Source organism: Pyxicephalus adspersus, chromosome 2, assembly GCF_032062135.1.
Source record: "Pyxicephalus adspersus chromosome 2, UCB_Pads_2.0, whole genome shotgun sequence".
Classification (NCBI taxonomy): domain Eukaryota; kingdom Metazoa; phylum Chordata; class Amphibia; order Anura; family Pyxicephalidae; genus Pyxicephalus; species Pyxicephalus adspersus.
In genome coordinates this window covers 84248343-84263947 of record NC_092859.1, presented here as the reverse complement: position 1 = coordinate 84263947, position 15605 = coordinate 84248343, and the positions used below count along the sequence as shown (strand labels likewise).

At 35.9% G+C, this 15605-nt stretch overlaps 1 protein-coding gene across 1 annotated transcript in view; it reads left to right on the top strand.

Annotated features, from left to right (window-relative positions):
- FGD6 (FYVE, RhoGEF and PH domain containing 6) overlaps nt 1–15605 on the top strand; it is a 49303-nt gene that overhangs the window by 15337 nt on the left and 18361 nt on the right. The window contains exons 2-5 of the mRNA XM_072401268.1: nt 1479–3621; nt 9532–9670; nt 13126–13193; nt 13272–13302. Of these exons, the coding sequence (XP_072257369.1) occupies nt 1479–3621; nt 9532–9670; nt 13126–13193; nt 13272–13302 (2381 nt within the window). The remainder of the gene's footprint in view (nt 1–1478; nt 3622–9531; nt 9671–13125; nt 13194–13271; nt 13303–15605) is intronic.

Below are 15605 nucleotides of genomic sequence, written 5' to 3'. Positions count from 1 at the left end.
AAAATAACTCCATCAAAAAAAGTAACTCCATTTCAATTTTCATAGTACACAAAAAGCAGTATATGCATTTTATTAACATCACAAACTGTATTCTTTGCTGGAACAACTTTAATTCAAACTTACAAGTTGGTAACAGGCTGGGTTTACTGTATGGTAGAGTAGGAACAATGTTGACCAGAGGAATGAGACACTCACTGGCTGCCAAGGAATTGAGGCAGGTAAAAGTTACTTAAAATATCATTGCAAGGGTAGTTTCTATTTATACTGGAATTTATTTTTAAAGGTTGGTTTTAGTAAAAATTGATTTTTTTGGCATACAGGGAACATAGCTGACTAACTTTTTACTTATTTTGCATGTAAGCACTGTTGCACTTCCCAGTCATAAAAAATTCCTATTTGTCAATATTTTTCTTGTAACCCCTGTATATGATGAAAATAATACGTTTCTAAACAAACCAAATAAGGGTTCTTTCTGCCTCTTAAACTCAGAAAAGTTGATGTACAAATTGCTGTTAGAAAATATTCTCCTTGTCCTGGAGAAGTTAGTTTCTGGATCAGCCATTCTCTACCTGGGTTATGTAGAACCCCACAATTCCTCTAGAGCTTTCTAGGGGTCCTTAAAGTGGCCAGTTGACCACACATTTTGATGATGCCTGCATTGTTCTGTGTCTAACACCGTTTGGTGGTGCCAGCTGCATGACTTCAGTGATGTTCAAAGGTGTCTATAACGGTGTTATTCTAGCTAGCAGGAGTAGGAGGCCTTTTTTTCAAAGGCCACCAGTTTAGGAGGTTTTCCCCCCACAAAATGGTTTTAGTAGGGGTTCTTTAAAACTTGAATTATTTCAGAAGATCCTGCATGGAGTGGCTGAAGGAGATTGGTGTAAATTTGAATACACTTATGTTTTTCCTGTAATACTTTATGTATTTCCAGTTCAGGAAGAATGATAGTTTCATGATATTCATGAATGATTTTCATCTAAAACATGGTATGATGGAAGAATTTCCCAATAGATCTTGCTAGAATTTTAAATTTTATGCAAAAAATATTTTTCTAAATGTAAATGGCCCTGGCCTATATTACATATACATCTTCTGCATACAGCTAGTCAATTCGGGACTCTATGGACAAGCTGTCACACTGTATGAGTTTTTATACCTATAAAAATTGCAGGTGATGATAATACTGAAAACAAAGATGAGATACACAGGCTTCCCAAAGCACATTTCTATTGACTCTTGAAGATGCTGTATGTTTTCTGTCTGCAGAGTATTACACAAAACTCATATAATGGTAAAATAGGTGAAGTTGCTGATTTTAGATACAGTCATGTAGCATAATTCTATACAATTCCATTTGTAATACGTTGTTTCTATAGGTAAACTGTTGTACATCATTGTCGCAGTTATTACAGTTAATACCAGCATGTTTTGTAAGTTATTTAAAAATGGTATTTACCTGTTTTAAATTTTTTTAACAGATATCAAGAAGCCTCCAATAGCTCCAAAGCCGAAACATGTATCAGTTCAGAAACCTAGCCCACCACCAGTTGCTCCTAAGCCAGATTTAGTTCAAGCCAAAGTAGCACCGGCTTCAAAGAAATTAAAGCCAACAATTGCTCCAAAGCCAAAGGTCCTTCAAAGTTCATCTATCTCTGAAGAGCAGAAACAAAGCAACAATAAATCAAATGGAATCAACAATGATGAACACCAAGGTGCTGAGTCTGAAAAGGTGATTTATCAACATGAAACCCCAGCTAACAAGGAAAGCTTAACCTTTATCATTTCACCGTGTTCCTGCAATTTTGACTGCGGTCACAAACTTAAAAATGGGGATTCCTTTCAGAAAACCCAAAAGGTAATAGAACAGCTAGAAAACTTAGAAAATAAGAAAATACGTGGGCAACCGGGTCCTTGTGTAAGATCAAGATGGAAACCTTGCAATCAACAGGACAAGTTGGCTAAAGCAAACCAAGTCATTCTGAGGGCCAGTATTTTAGAAGACAAAGTTAAAGATGTTTTAACTCATAATATTTTTGCCAATGGATACAATGCAAACTCTGAGAAAGGCATTAGGCCAACAGGCCACAATGTTATTCCATCTTCAACTGAATCCAGTGAGTGTGACATACATCTTTCAAATATGGATGGACTTACTAGTAACACAAAAACCCATAATGTATTAGTAAATAAGTCTTCTGCTCCTTGTCAGGATGTTGTTATAACTCATTCAGAGCTTGAAACCCTTGATCATGTAAAAGGAAGCAATGGTATACAACTTGACAAAGGGTCATTATCAACAGAGCACAGTAGAAAGACTAAATTTCTACCACGAACTCCACCTCCACACAAATCCCTTCCAGTTCCAAAACCAAGGAAGTTACGACCACAGTGTCTTGTAAGACAGGACTGTGTGGATGGCACCTCAGAATACAATTGTGATCAGGAAACTTTAAGTGATAATTCACAAGCAACCCTTAAGCAGGGACATAATGAAGTTGACAATTCTAATGATGAATACAATATACCTAATACTTTAGATTTAAGGTATCAGAATATTCTAAAGTCTGATTCTAGTGTTGTCAGTTCAAGTACGGAATTGACTTCAACTGGTGTGGTAAATGAAACTGCAAGTAAATCTTTACCTGAGGATGAAAACAATTTTAAAAGGTGCAGTTCACTCTCAATGAGCTTACCCAAACAACTGAAACTAATTTATGAACAGCAACTGCTTGTGAAGAATGTTTCTGTAGAAAAGCACCTTACATCTAACCCACCAGCAGCAAATTCACCAAGAGTTGCTCCAAAAAAACCACAAAGATTAAGCCTACCAGCAGCTGGTCTGCTTAAGAAAGCTGCTTCTGAGGAAAAACTTCACAGTTCTAATGACGGAAGTTCTTCTTATAGTACTTTAGGGCATGGGGGAACTTTCCAAAATCCATCACAGACTTCAGAAAAACCATCATGGAAGTTGGAGCACCCAATCCTACCTTTTTTAGGAAGCCCAGAATCACTAAAAAATTCTATAAGTAATGACAGTACAAATCCACTCACCAAACCAAGAGCAAAGTCTTTGTCTTCTGTGGATATGAATAGAATAGAAAACCACAGAAATGAAAGTCCTAAAAAGAGCACATTAAAAAAGTTCCTAAACCTAAAACTGTCTGTTTGCGTCATAAAAAATGACTTTCAGAAATTCCTATCCCGTGGAAGTTTGTCAGGAGACAGCAGCCCCTCTGATATATTTTCCTGTACTGGACATTCAACATCACCAACTTTAGAGAGGAAGACAAAACCTTCAAAAACACATTCTGCTGATTCCTTCAGTCCTTTATCCAGGAAAAAACATAAAAATAAGAATGAGAGTACTGTAAATAACCCCACCTCAAAGTCCTTAGATGACAGTTTTGTAACAACGAAATCAGAGGTGGCATCTGCAGCAGATATAAAAGAGTCTGATATTCCACAGTATGAAAATATATGTCACTATGAAGAAATCCCGGAATATGAAAATCTGCCATTTACTTTAGTTTCAGATATAAATGAATGTGATGCAACTATTTATGAGGTGGAAGACCCAATTGAATCTGTTCATTCTACATCTGCCTTGCACATAAGCCACAGGTAAGTGTTACACTTACATTTTTGCTTTTATCTGATTCTAGTATTTGTCATATGTAGGTGATTGGTAATTTTAGTCTAGATATCCTTAATTTAATATTGTTGCTTACCTAAAATTGAATAATTTTTTTTCTTTAGACAGTTTTATTTCCACTAAAAATTTTACAAATATCTGTGACATTGCTTACAATTGGTCTCGCACATTAACAAAAAATGTGCTTTAATTGTTGTTGGTCTAGGTCTAGAATAAGTGCTTGTCCACTTAATGGGCTTGATTTATTAAAGCTGGAGAGAATACGCTTTTATCTGTAAAACTGGGTGATCCAGCAAACCTGCAATGGCTAGCAAATGTTTTGAATCTTGAGTAAGATCCACTCCAGGTTTGCTGGATCACCTAGCTTCATTGATAGAAGTGAATTCTCTTTACCTTTGGAGAGCTTTAATAAATCAGGCCACATGTGTTTTCTTGTTTGTTTTCATCTTGGTGCACATTATAAAACGAGAGACTGAACTCCATGTTCCACAGCTTTCATAGCAATAACGTTGTGTGTGCTTGATGTTTGTTGTTTTTCTCATTTATAGGCTGCAGCATTGCTTAAGTTGGATGTTACAGGAGGTGTTTCTTTTGTGTGATCTTTCCCGATCCTTTCCAATGACTAACGGCTGCACAATGCATGAATGAGTGCTGTACATACTGCACTGTTCTGCCCTATGAAGAGAGGAGGGGGAAAACGACAGAGCGGCACCCCGCTGCGCTCTCTCCCCTTCACTTCCATTAAGATTGTTTGTCGTCCATGGATCCGCCAGGACGGTCGTTCGGACGATGGGCACTGTACACACGCCAGATTCTCGTCAGATATCGGCCCTGAGCCTATTATCGGACGAGAAGCATTGCTAGGGTTTTTGTAGCCTTAGAAGGTGTGCATGGTACTGGGTGAATAAGGGGGGAAAGTATTGTATTGTAATAATGGCTCATTAGAATCTCCTATTCTACTGCAGGGGGAACAATTAATACAAATTTATTTTTACACAAAAAGGTAAAACATGGTGATGTGTCCTAGAGAGAGTGTTTAGAAGTTAAACAGTTCAACCTAAAAGGAAGCGTGCACAGCAGGAGAGTTCAAGGGCTAAAGGAATGGCAGTGGCTGCAGACTTTAAATGTTTTTTTTAAATGTAGAACAGTTATGTTAGTCTCAGGTGAAAATCTGGCATGTGTACAGCAGTCCCCTGACATTGTTCATCAATCTGCTGTTCCTTTCTGTGGTGCTTGCGTGCCTTCTTCCTCTTCATAGAACACAACAGCTCTCATTTTTTCATCTGTCATTGATTAGCTACTTTGTGTCTCGGTTATCGTTATCCTGAGATATTCTACTTTTTGCCTGTAGACTGGAAATAAGTATACAAGCAGAAGGTGGAAATATCTCAGGAGCAAAACTTCACAGGAACAAATATAAAGGTATGATAATCAGAGGATAATATACAAATACATTTTATTTAGGTGAGACATTTGGAGTTTAGATTAGAATAGATAAATGGTATTTGTTGGCCGGTCTACCTGTATATGACCAACACAACCTTTATGGTAATGATACCCAAAACTATACAGAGGAAATTAGTCACTGCTATGTCACTATTCTGATAAAAGACATTCATCAAACGCAGAAATGTGATCCTCGCCCATGATACTACTCTGTAGGATTTTATCTCCCTTCTGCCTGATCGTCTTTCCTTTGTGTTAACCTAAGACACGTTTTATTGGAGTTCTCTTGTACTGTAAGTCTCCTTAGCCTGCCAGCTTATGTTCTGCTATGCCATTCAGGAAGCTTTGTCAGCTGACACAGTTCCAAAGATAACTATGTTTTCCACAGCCTTTGCTTGGGGATTTACATTCTCCTTCTTCTCCTAACCTCATCAGCCCATGGGGGATTCATTGTGTGCGTAGCTTTTTTAGGAAATCTATTTCATGCAATATTAAAACTACATTGTCTCGCTCCATTTTAGTACAAGCCTTGGAGAGCTTTAATAAATCAGGCCCAATGTTTTAGAAACTTTTGTGGTTCCTTTATGGCACTTTTTTGGGTTTATTTTACTTTTTTTTCTTTCTTTTAGTGACTTGCATAGGACCAGCTAAAGAAATAAATACTTTTTGCAATATTTTAGGCTAATGGTTGGAGATTATTAAATGATGAAAACCAAAAAGTTGCTTGTACACACAATACTTTATAGCAGAACCCAGTTCAATACACTAGAAATAGTATTTCAGTTTTAGCAGATTATCAACCAATAACGACCAATCATTTATCTTAAGTATTGCAAACTGCATTCGAGGGGAAAATAAAATGAAGAACTATATTTGTGTTTATACATTATTAGTGGGAAAAGGTTAAAATGTTAGGGTCTCTGTTAACTTTTGTTTGCCATTTTTTACCTCTGTTTAAGAGATTTTTTTTCTCGTTCAACACAGAATGTAAGCAGAAATCTCCTCAACCGGTAGAATGGTACAGCATTTAAAGCCATGCAGAAATTATTCCTCATCATAGTATTTTATTTATTTATTTTTTGTGCCTGGTAGCATACACTTATGTTTTTGGCCTTTTAACTTAAATGCTTGAATAATGGGCATTATATGATCTGTTTTTGTGTAATTTTAAGTTGTAGACGATATTGCCCTGCCATATGGCCTTTTCTTTATATTCATCCTTAAAAAGGCTAAAATCTGTCAATATTTGACATCTAAAGCACAAAAAAACAAATTAGTTGGAAGACATCTGCTTAATGAAGGATGTGCTACAGTTTTAACAATAATTTGGTCCTGTAAAGGAGAAATCCATTATTCTGGGACCCCTATTAGATTTTATTGGATACACATGCAAAGAGTTTCCGCATTGTAATCCTGTTATGTTCCGTAAAACTAATTAGCCAAATACACCAGAAAATTAGTCTGTTTTGCCCTACAGCAGCTGTTTTGTGTTCGGGGTATGTTGTAAAATAAATTGGGGAAATCTTTATAATATTTTCATAGTTTGTAAAGTATCATTTATTTATGTCAATTAGATAAAGTACAGATAGGTACAAATACTGCAGCAGGGATCACATTTCTCCTTTTTTATTATTTTAAATTTGCCTTGTTTATATATTACTGCTGTAATAGCTGGCATGATGAATGTCTCCTGGACAACTGCCTTTTAACTATACTATTAAAAGTCTTTCTTCACCAAAGCATGGACTTTTCAAATCCCTTGATGGCAATTCCAGCAGCCAAAGCTCTGAACTGCCCTCATGTTACTATTTACTGAGCTATAATATAAATATTAGATCTTGTTCCTCCATAATCATCCATTGTCATCGCTTCCTGGTGGTTCCATTTTCATCATTTCTGGAACAGCCAATGACTGTTAGTTTTGTATCATTTTGTATCATTGATTGAAATGGTTACACATTAATGGAATAGCTAATGTTTAAATATGTGCCACATAAAGACATGGACACAAATTAAGGTAATTATTCTAGTTGCATTTTTTTTTTTATAAATACATGTCTGCATAGTTTATTGTTGCTTTTAATATCGGCTTGGTGTTCAGCTTTAACAGTAAACTTCAATCACAACAAAATATTTTGTTCTGATTGATCTGCACTGTAAGAAGATTGTTTTAGCTTATTGCTTTAGTTTTTTTGTGTGTATATATATATATGTATGTATATATATATATATATATATATATATATATACACACACACACACTGGGATAGCTGACCCAACAGTGCTTCAATTGTATTCTACAGAGTTCCTTAATAAGTGATTAGACATCTTCTATTCAGCTAATGTTACAGTGATGTGTAGTTATTAGGCTTATATATGTATACTAGTTTTTACAGTGAAGCAAAGTGTTTTGGGTGTAATATTGAACAGACTTGAGTTGTTATTATTAATATTAATAATAATAATAATAATAATAATAATAAACAGGATTTTTATAGCGCCAACATATTACACAGCACTGAATTGTTTATGGCATTCATTTTTTTGTATATGGTTGTCTTTATAGAGCTTAGAATAAAAGTAAAGTACTTATAGTACTCGATTACCTCTAAGCATTTCTGTGCTCAGGATTCCCATCTGAATTTTAGGCCCCTTCTTTATAGCTTTCCTTGTGTTTGTGAATGTGTGGTTGAAAAGAACACAATAGGCTTTTTGTTGTTTCAGTGCCAAGCCGTATTTGTTCACCATTCACAATGTTAAATTCTAGCTCTTACCACAGACATCTTGTATAGATTTTTCCTGTTTATTTCATAGTATAGAGAATAATGATCATGTGAATCCAAGGTAAATTCTACTACTAGTCAATTGTAACCAGCTGTTTTCCCCCTCCTTAGTTATTTTGAGATCAGACATGTTGGTTAGTAAATCTTGATGAAACGCACACATTGGGCCTGATTTATTAAAGCTATCATGGGAAAACCTGGGTGATGCAGCAAACCTGGAAAGGATTTCCTCAAAATCATTTGCTATTAGATCAAAAAAATGGAAATAAATCGATGTATACCTTCAATTTTCATTTTCTATGGTCCTTACTGCTTAGTTGCTTTCACATGGCTGCAAAGCCAGCGTTCCACCAAATTGTTAAATTGCAATGCTGTGAAAACAACAAAGTACAACCACAATATAGCATTACAGAGCTGTAAGCAAAGTTTGTATTAGGTAAACATGGCTGTACTGTGTGTGTGTCTGCAAGCTAGAAATAAAAACAAGTTTTTTTTTTAGCAGGAACACATACAAATTGGAATTACATTAGACTGTTTATTCAATATAGACAATCACATAAAATAACACATAGATAATATACATTTCTAATAACTCAAATATGATTTTGTCCGGTATGTCTGAACATGTGTGCAAAAGAATTTTACAAACTGCTAAACATCTGTGTATGTCCGGGCAGCTCCAAATGGTTACTAAGTGTAATATAGTCTGAACAGGATAAAGTCACATAGCAGTTTCCTGTGCTGCTTTATAAACATTCAGTTCCTCATAGCCTTGCAGCTAGACCACAGTAAGCATGGAATTAATCACTTTTTTGAGCTTCAGTAAAACCCAGACAGATTGTTTAAAGAACGTCAATATATGGCTGCCCATGTCAGACTTGCATGTTGGTGAACTTATCTTTTTTAGGATAACGCATTCTCAAGATTGTCACACTGTTTTACTTTACTTTAATACTTCTGATGTGTTTCTATGTAAATAATTTAGCTTATGTCTACTTTCATTTATGTGTGCTATCAAATAAATAATTTAAAAAAAATGATTTTCTGCAAAATGTCAGTATGGACAATAAACAATTGAGACAGAATCCCCTGCTTAAAGTAGCCATCATAAAACATCTGCAATATATAAAATATAATTAGTAACAAATGTGTTTCTGCTTTAATAGGCTCAAATGCATATCGTGGCATTTTGAGCATAGTTGATGAGGTCATCGTTCTTCTAACGGATAAAAAGTTTTGTGTGCATTGGTCGCCTTTGGACACAACACACGTTGATCTGTGTGGCAGATGTGTGCAGACACAGTGCTAGTCCAAACCCCCAGTGTTTAGTGCAAATACGTATATTCTAAATAAGTAGTTCTTAGCTGTTATCTCAAATGGTACAAAGTCTTTGCATTAGTAGTATTTCTTTTTTAGCGTTAAAGGGTGAATAATTAGTCTGTTACTATATTTAGGAAGGTATTTGATAGATTTTGTAAAGAATGCAAGCTTTTATAACTTTCATGTATACAATTGGTAGGTAAACTGACTTCTCAGAATCTATTTAATTAACAAGCAGTTTCTTAACTTTTAACTAATATGATCTTAATATTAATTTATCTTTGAATGTGTCATTCAGTCATGTAATAATGTTTCTGTGTTTAATTGTAGTGAGGCATCCCAAGAAGATCAAGAAGATGACATAGGCATGGTCCTCTCCGATGAGGAGGAAATTATCAATAGCTCAGATGAGGATGAATTCAGCTCGGACTCTAGCAAAGCAGATCTTGAGAATCTGGAATATAAATCGGTATGTAAACATATGGTTTATAAAGCATCTGGGATGTTCTAGCTCTAGCTAGTAAATGTACGTATTTTAGTTAGTATGGTATCAATGTTTAATTTATATTCACATGTATCTTGTTCTGGAAATATTGGTGCATACACACATAAATCTTGCAGTGAGGATATTAAGGGATCTGCCTAACACATTGGGATTCCTTCCTCTTTTGGTCCATCTGCTGTCATTTAGCTTCTATCTACAGATGTCTGTGGTCTATAATTTATTCCCTTTCATTCAACCAAAAGGGAAGAATTAGCAAAAAGTCTTGCACTGATTTTTCTAACACAATAGAAGACCCGCACATGTAGTAATAATTTAAGTTCTCAGGACTCATTGTTGCTCTGCTGTTCACCCATACAAAGACTGTTTTTTAATGTATTTGCCTGTATTAGGTGGATGCTGTTGTTAGATTACATAACGTTTTGTGAGAAACTTTGGCAAGTTTCTAAATGATGTTGCCCGGCATTTCACTTTCCTTATGTAGTGAACACCTTGAGTGTGATTCCCATGCACTGTGCTCAGTAAAAAGAGGAACTTCAGCAGGAAAATGTAATTGCTAGGGTCCCTAAGATTTGTAGGATGCCAGTGAGTGTTCAAATCTACCACTAACCTTAGTCCAAACATGACTGTTAACCTGACATATATCAACCTTGGTGTCCCTCAATCCAGAGTATTTGCTGAATATTTCCTTTAATGTGTGCACATTCACAGCCTGTAACATCCATACATCCCATCTATAAATTATCAGTACAGGTAGTCCCTGAGTTACATACCAGATAGAGGCTGTAGGTTTGTTCTTAAGGTAAATTTGTATGTAAGTCGGAACAGGTACATTATTTTAATAAATGCATTTAGGACAGATGTTCGTCTCAACCTAATATTAGGCAACATGGTGTCAGTTACTGTTTAAAATCTTCACTGTGAGTTAATCACAAACAAAAAAAAAAAATTCATGGAGCCCATACATTCATTATCTTCTGAAACAAGCTGTGCTTTGATATGCAAAAAAAAAAAAAATAAATGCAGAGTTTGTCTTGGTCATTAAAGAGTTACAAGATCTTACAGATCAGCTCAGTTCTTAAGATCAACCACAACCTCAGCTGTGTAGAGCAAAAGGTTTCTTCTGCAAGTCATGCAAACCGCCCCCTTCAAGCCTCCGTCCTGCACACGAGCGAGCAGGGTAGCCCCGTTTTTATCTAGGAGTCCTCGGGGACTACCTGTATAGTAGTGAGATGAGTTTATTGCTGTGGGTTGCACCACCCATGCAAGAAATGGTCTAAAATAAGTTATACCCTACCTTGTGTGAGTTCCAAATTACCTGCAGGCAGTGGCTTACAGCTATTTTAATTGTGTTGTTTGCATACTGCTTAAAAATGCATTTTGAAAAAGTTTGTTTTACCTGTTCAATTTTACTGCACAATAATATACATACCACAACAGGTTAATTGCCAAAACAGATTAAGAGGACTCTATAGTGCTTCCTAGCTATAATCATCAGAATTGTTCTGAAAGTCAGTGGTTATGTGTAGCATTCTGTATGGTGTCAATATGTACATAATGTAATGTAATGTACTGCACAGCCTTGCACAATATTTGTATCTAGGCAAGTATACCAGAGGATAAAGTTTTCCAATTCAAAGAATTCCAATCAATGAGTATATGTTTTGAATATTCATAGTAAGTGGAGGAAGCTCCGCTTGCTCATTACATAGGCATTCTCTGCTTCCTGTTTAGTAATGTATCACAGTGCTTTACTGTCATAACAATGTTTGCATGGCCAAAGATTATGTCTTGGCAATAGCAGACTCACAAACTTTGAGGGCAAGGTGACAAGTTTTCATGTTAAACAACTCCCTAGCCAATTATGCTCATATTCCAGTGCTTCTTTCTGGTCAGAGCTGGAAAGAAGATTCAAAATATATATATGATGTAGCCAAAAATGTACAACAGTGGGAAAATAAAATGTTGACATGTATATCACAATTATTGTCTTGTGAACTTTACAAAAACAATTTGTCCAATTGCTGAAAATGTATATTTCCTGTTTAATGTTTGTGCAGAGGCTACAGTACAGTTTGTGGGTTTGGTTAGCTATATCTTCTTAAACCTAGTTTTGTATTATTCTCTTTCTAAAATGTGATATAAATACAAATAAATCACTTTTGGTTAAAAGTATTTCGTTTTTTTTCCCATGTGTGATAAGCGTGTAATTGTTGAATGTGTGTAATTGGAGTTTTTTAATTATCTGCAAACATTTCTTTTAGCAGATAAATATGCATAGTGAAAACAAATCATTAGGGATATTCAAATTGAACACATTTAACAAACAAATTCTTGTGCAGCTGACAGCTGTGTTATCCATACCTCTGACCCAGTTCCAGACAACCCACATGCTTTGTAAGCTCACACCAAGGATTGTTCCCCTTTTCAGCATTCATCTCGGAAATGGCAATTTTTTGATAGCATGCAACAATAAGTATTACTCAGTAAAATAGGCATTACGTGAGGCCTTTTTAGTCAGCTTTAAGGGTTTTTTTTTTAACATTTGCTGTCTTTGCATATGTGATTTTGCAATATTTTATATCCATGCTATAGCAACCAAAAAACAGGACTACAGTGTTTGAGGGCAAAATGAATAATTGCCATGGATCCTTAGATACCTGATTGAGGACCCCCCTGGAAGCAAAGTGTTTCTCCTCCCCCCTTACTAGAGATCAAAGCACCTTTGTAAGTCAGACTGTCATGGCTCTGTGTGCTGGCGGTATACTTTCATTCTCTGTGATGATGAGTAGCAGCCATTGTGTCCATAACATGCTGCTTATTAAATAGCTCAGGGCTTCTGGTGGGCAAATGACAACAGCCAGATAGCGTCAGGAAGGTTCCAACCTCTGGCCTATATTTTGTATCCTTTGGGAGGTGTTCCCCTCATTTCAAGTCCCAGTAGTGGGGTGTAACAGACACAGGAAATGATGGGGAAATGCTACAATGAAGGCATAGGCAACACTTTTGTTTTCTTTTCATTAAAGTGGTGAATGGCTATTATCCCAATCACAGTTTTTTATCTTTCTTTGTCTTGTATAAATGACACCTGTTATTCTCATTTCTTATCCTGGTCCCGAGGAACAGAAAGTAAGAGGAAGCCGATAAATAATGCCAGAAGTTTAAACCTTTCACTAACCTATCAAATCACATACGGAAATATATAATATAAGGCAACTACCATTTTTTGTAAGGAATGAACAAGTACAAACATATATCATCAAGTATACAACAAAAAGGAATACTTAAAGCAAATAAAAGTGAGAGTACTGATTGGTGAAATTATAATATATTAAGAAGGTCATTGAATATTAAATGATAAGCATAGCACGAGGTCTGACCAAATGTTGATACAATATAAACATGAACTTTTTTATATGCAGGAAAAGAGACCCAGACAGAAGACAAAAGTATATTACATTGCAAAGGAGATCATGAGCTCCGAGAAAGTGTAGGTATTTTTCAGATTTTCTCGTTTTATATTCATTCATATTATTTTGAGATCTCACTTTTCTTTTTTAATTAACAGGTTCGTTGATGTCCTTAAACTTTTGCATATTGTAAGTATCCAGTTTTTTTTTCCTCCGTCGTTCACAGTGTTCCATTCATTCTCTTTGATTGCACACAACAGTTTAGAGTTTGTGTGAATACACTCGTTCACACACAATATTAAATATCCAGCATTCACAAGAAAAGTTGTGTTTAGCTTACCCTAGCCTCTGATAGTATGGTATATCTGGCAAACGTTTTGGCTCATGACTTCTCGTTGGTTTGTTTAAAGACCAATTCCTCAAAAAAATAGAGCGGAGAAGACCTAAAATATTCATATTGGTATAATTTATGTCTGTGGCCTCCATTAAGGAGATTTTGTCTTACCTCCAGACTTTTGAAGTCTGTGCAAGAAATGAAAGGTATGGTAATCACCAGAAAAGCAAAGCACAGACAGCAAAAACCTTGTGAGTTTTTTTTTTTTAATCACATTGCTAAAATATGTTGTTCTTATTGTAGGGTACTCAAGGAAATGGGATAGGAATGAAAAACTAATCGTTCCCTCCATTATCTAAAAAAATATTATTTGGCTTGAATTGGGCTTAAAAATAAGATCTTTGGTTAGCCAGGTAGCCAGCATTTTTACAACAGTGGTATCCCCTGTATTGCTCTTTCCTCTAAAATGAAGATTCATCTAAAAAGTTTTCGGAGTTGAAGTATATATATATGTGAACAGTTTTATCTGCGCATCTGCCTAATAATAGCAAGAGCAGTCCTGGACTTTTCTGCAGGCTACACGGTCTTTAAGGACTACAACTTTTCCCAGCCTTTTATTCTTTTATTCCAGCCTTTTATTTTTCCACTCTTTTAGTCAGTAAAAGAGTGGAAACTTGGTTGTTCTTTTTTCTCTGGAAAGATGCATTTAATGACTTTTGTTGTTAATTCATTGATTGAAATAGTACAAAAGCTTAGTTTGAGGAACCATTGCCATAGTGTTGGGTAAATGTCTAAAGTGGAGAAATGTGATGTGAAGTTTTAGTCCTCTCTTTACTTGGTATGTGAGCAGACAGCTGTTGTTGAGTTTACTGCTGGCTTATCACTACTATTACATCAGGAGGAAATCCAGGACTGCTAAGGAAATGGCGTGCTTGTAAATATAGCAAAAACCTTAATGCTTTAAATCCCCTAGAGCAGCTGCTAAGGTGAAAGTCAACACTCCAAGCTGAAAATGGTGTAGTCCTACGCCCCCTAAATAAAGGGGTGCATTTCTGTGGGGCCTATGTAAAAGGTCTATAGTATCAGAATACTGCCAGGATCAGCAAAGCAGCAGATTGTATTATTTGTCTTATTCTTGTTCCCACCATTCACTTGTAGCGTTCTCTGTATTGTCTCCATGCCCGTCCTTTAGTTTTAGTTCTGTTATGTCATTCACTTTCCACTGAAAAGGTGTAAGTAAAGTGAACCCTAGTCAATTTTGGTTTGGTTTGTTTTTTGGAGGGAATAGAGTAGGTAGGGTTGTAAACAGGGATTTAGTGGGACTATCTCTCTTTTTTTATCCAGGTAACCATTGTCAGGATTGTAAGGGAAATATCTTTAAATTGGACACCTTTTGTCTCTCTCTAGGGGGATTCCCTTTAGGTTCCTGTTTTTTTCTTTGGAACACAAAATGACCGGAAATTCCTCTAATAAGACACAGAAAAAACTGTCAGGGTTTAGTTATTCCTTACAGCAGTGTTCATCAACCAGAGGTTGTTAGGGGTGAGCAATGGTCGGTTTACCTGACACCAATGATCTATTTGTCTATCTGTAGACATTCTTCCTACTGATCATCAATGAATATGTAAGAGACATTCTTCCTACTGACCACCACACTAATACACCCAATACTGCGAGCTGTGGATATAGTAATTGTAGCAGGGGACCTAAAAGTATTTTGTAGATGGAGAAATGTATTAGTAGCTGCCTATGTGCTCATCAGGGAGACTTCCTTCTTACTTCTTATCTAATGAGGAAAAGAAAAAGAAAACACTGTTTTAAATTATTTAGGGGATGGTTACAGCTCTTTTGTTTCTTAATATATTTGTCTACCTGACTACTACATGTGCAGAAAGTGAGCTCCCCAAAGGGGTTACCAGCAGGAAACAGATCTATTTAAATTCTGTTGTAATGGCTGTTGTCGTGCTGTAATGGACTCCGCTAAGCTCAATTTGTAACTGGATTTAACGTATAACATCATTTTTCCACAATAGAAACCTTTTCTGCCTCTTGCAGCCAGACACATCTATACGTGAACTGTCCTCCAATGCATATCCTGGAGTGATGGGGCCAGCACTCCAGTCTGCTTCTTTTAATTATAAGGTATAAGTTATAAATT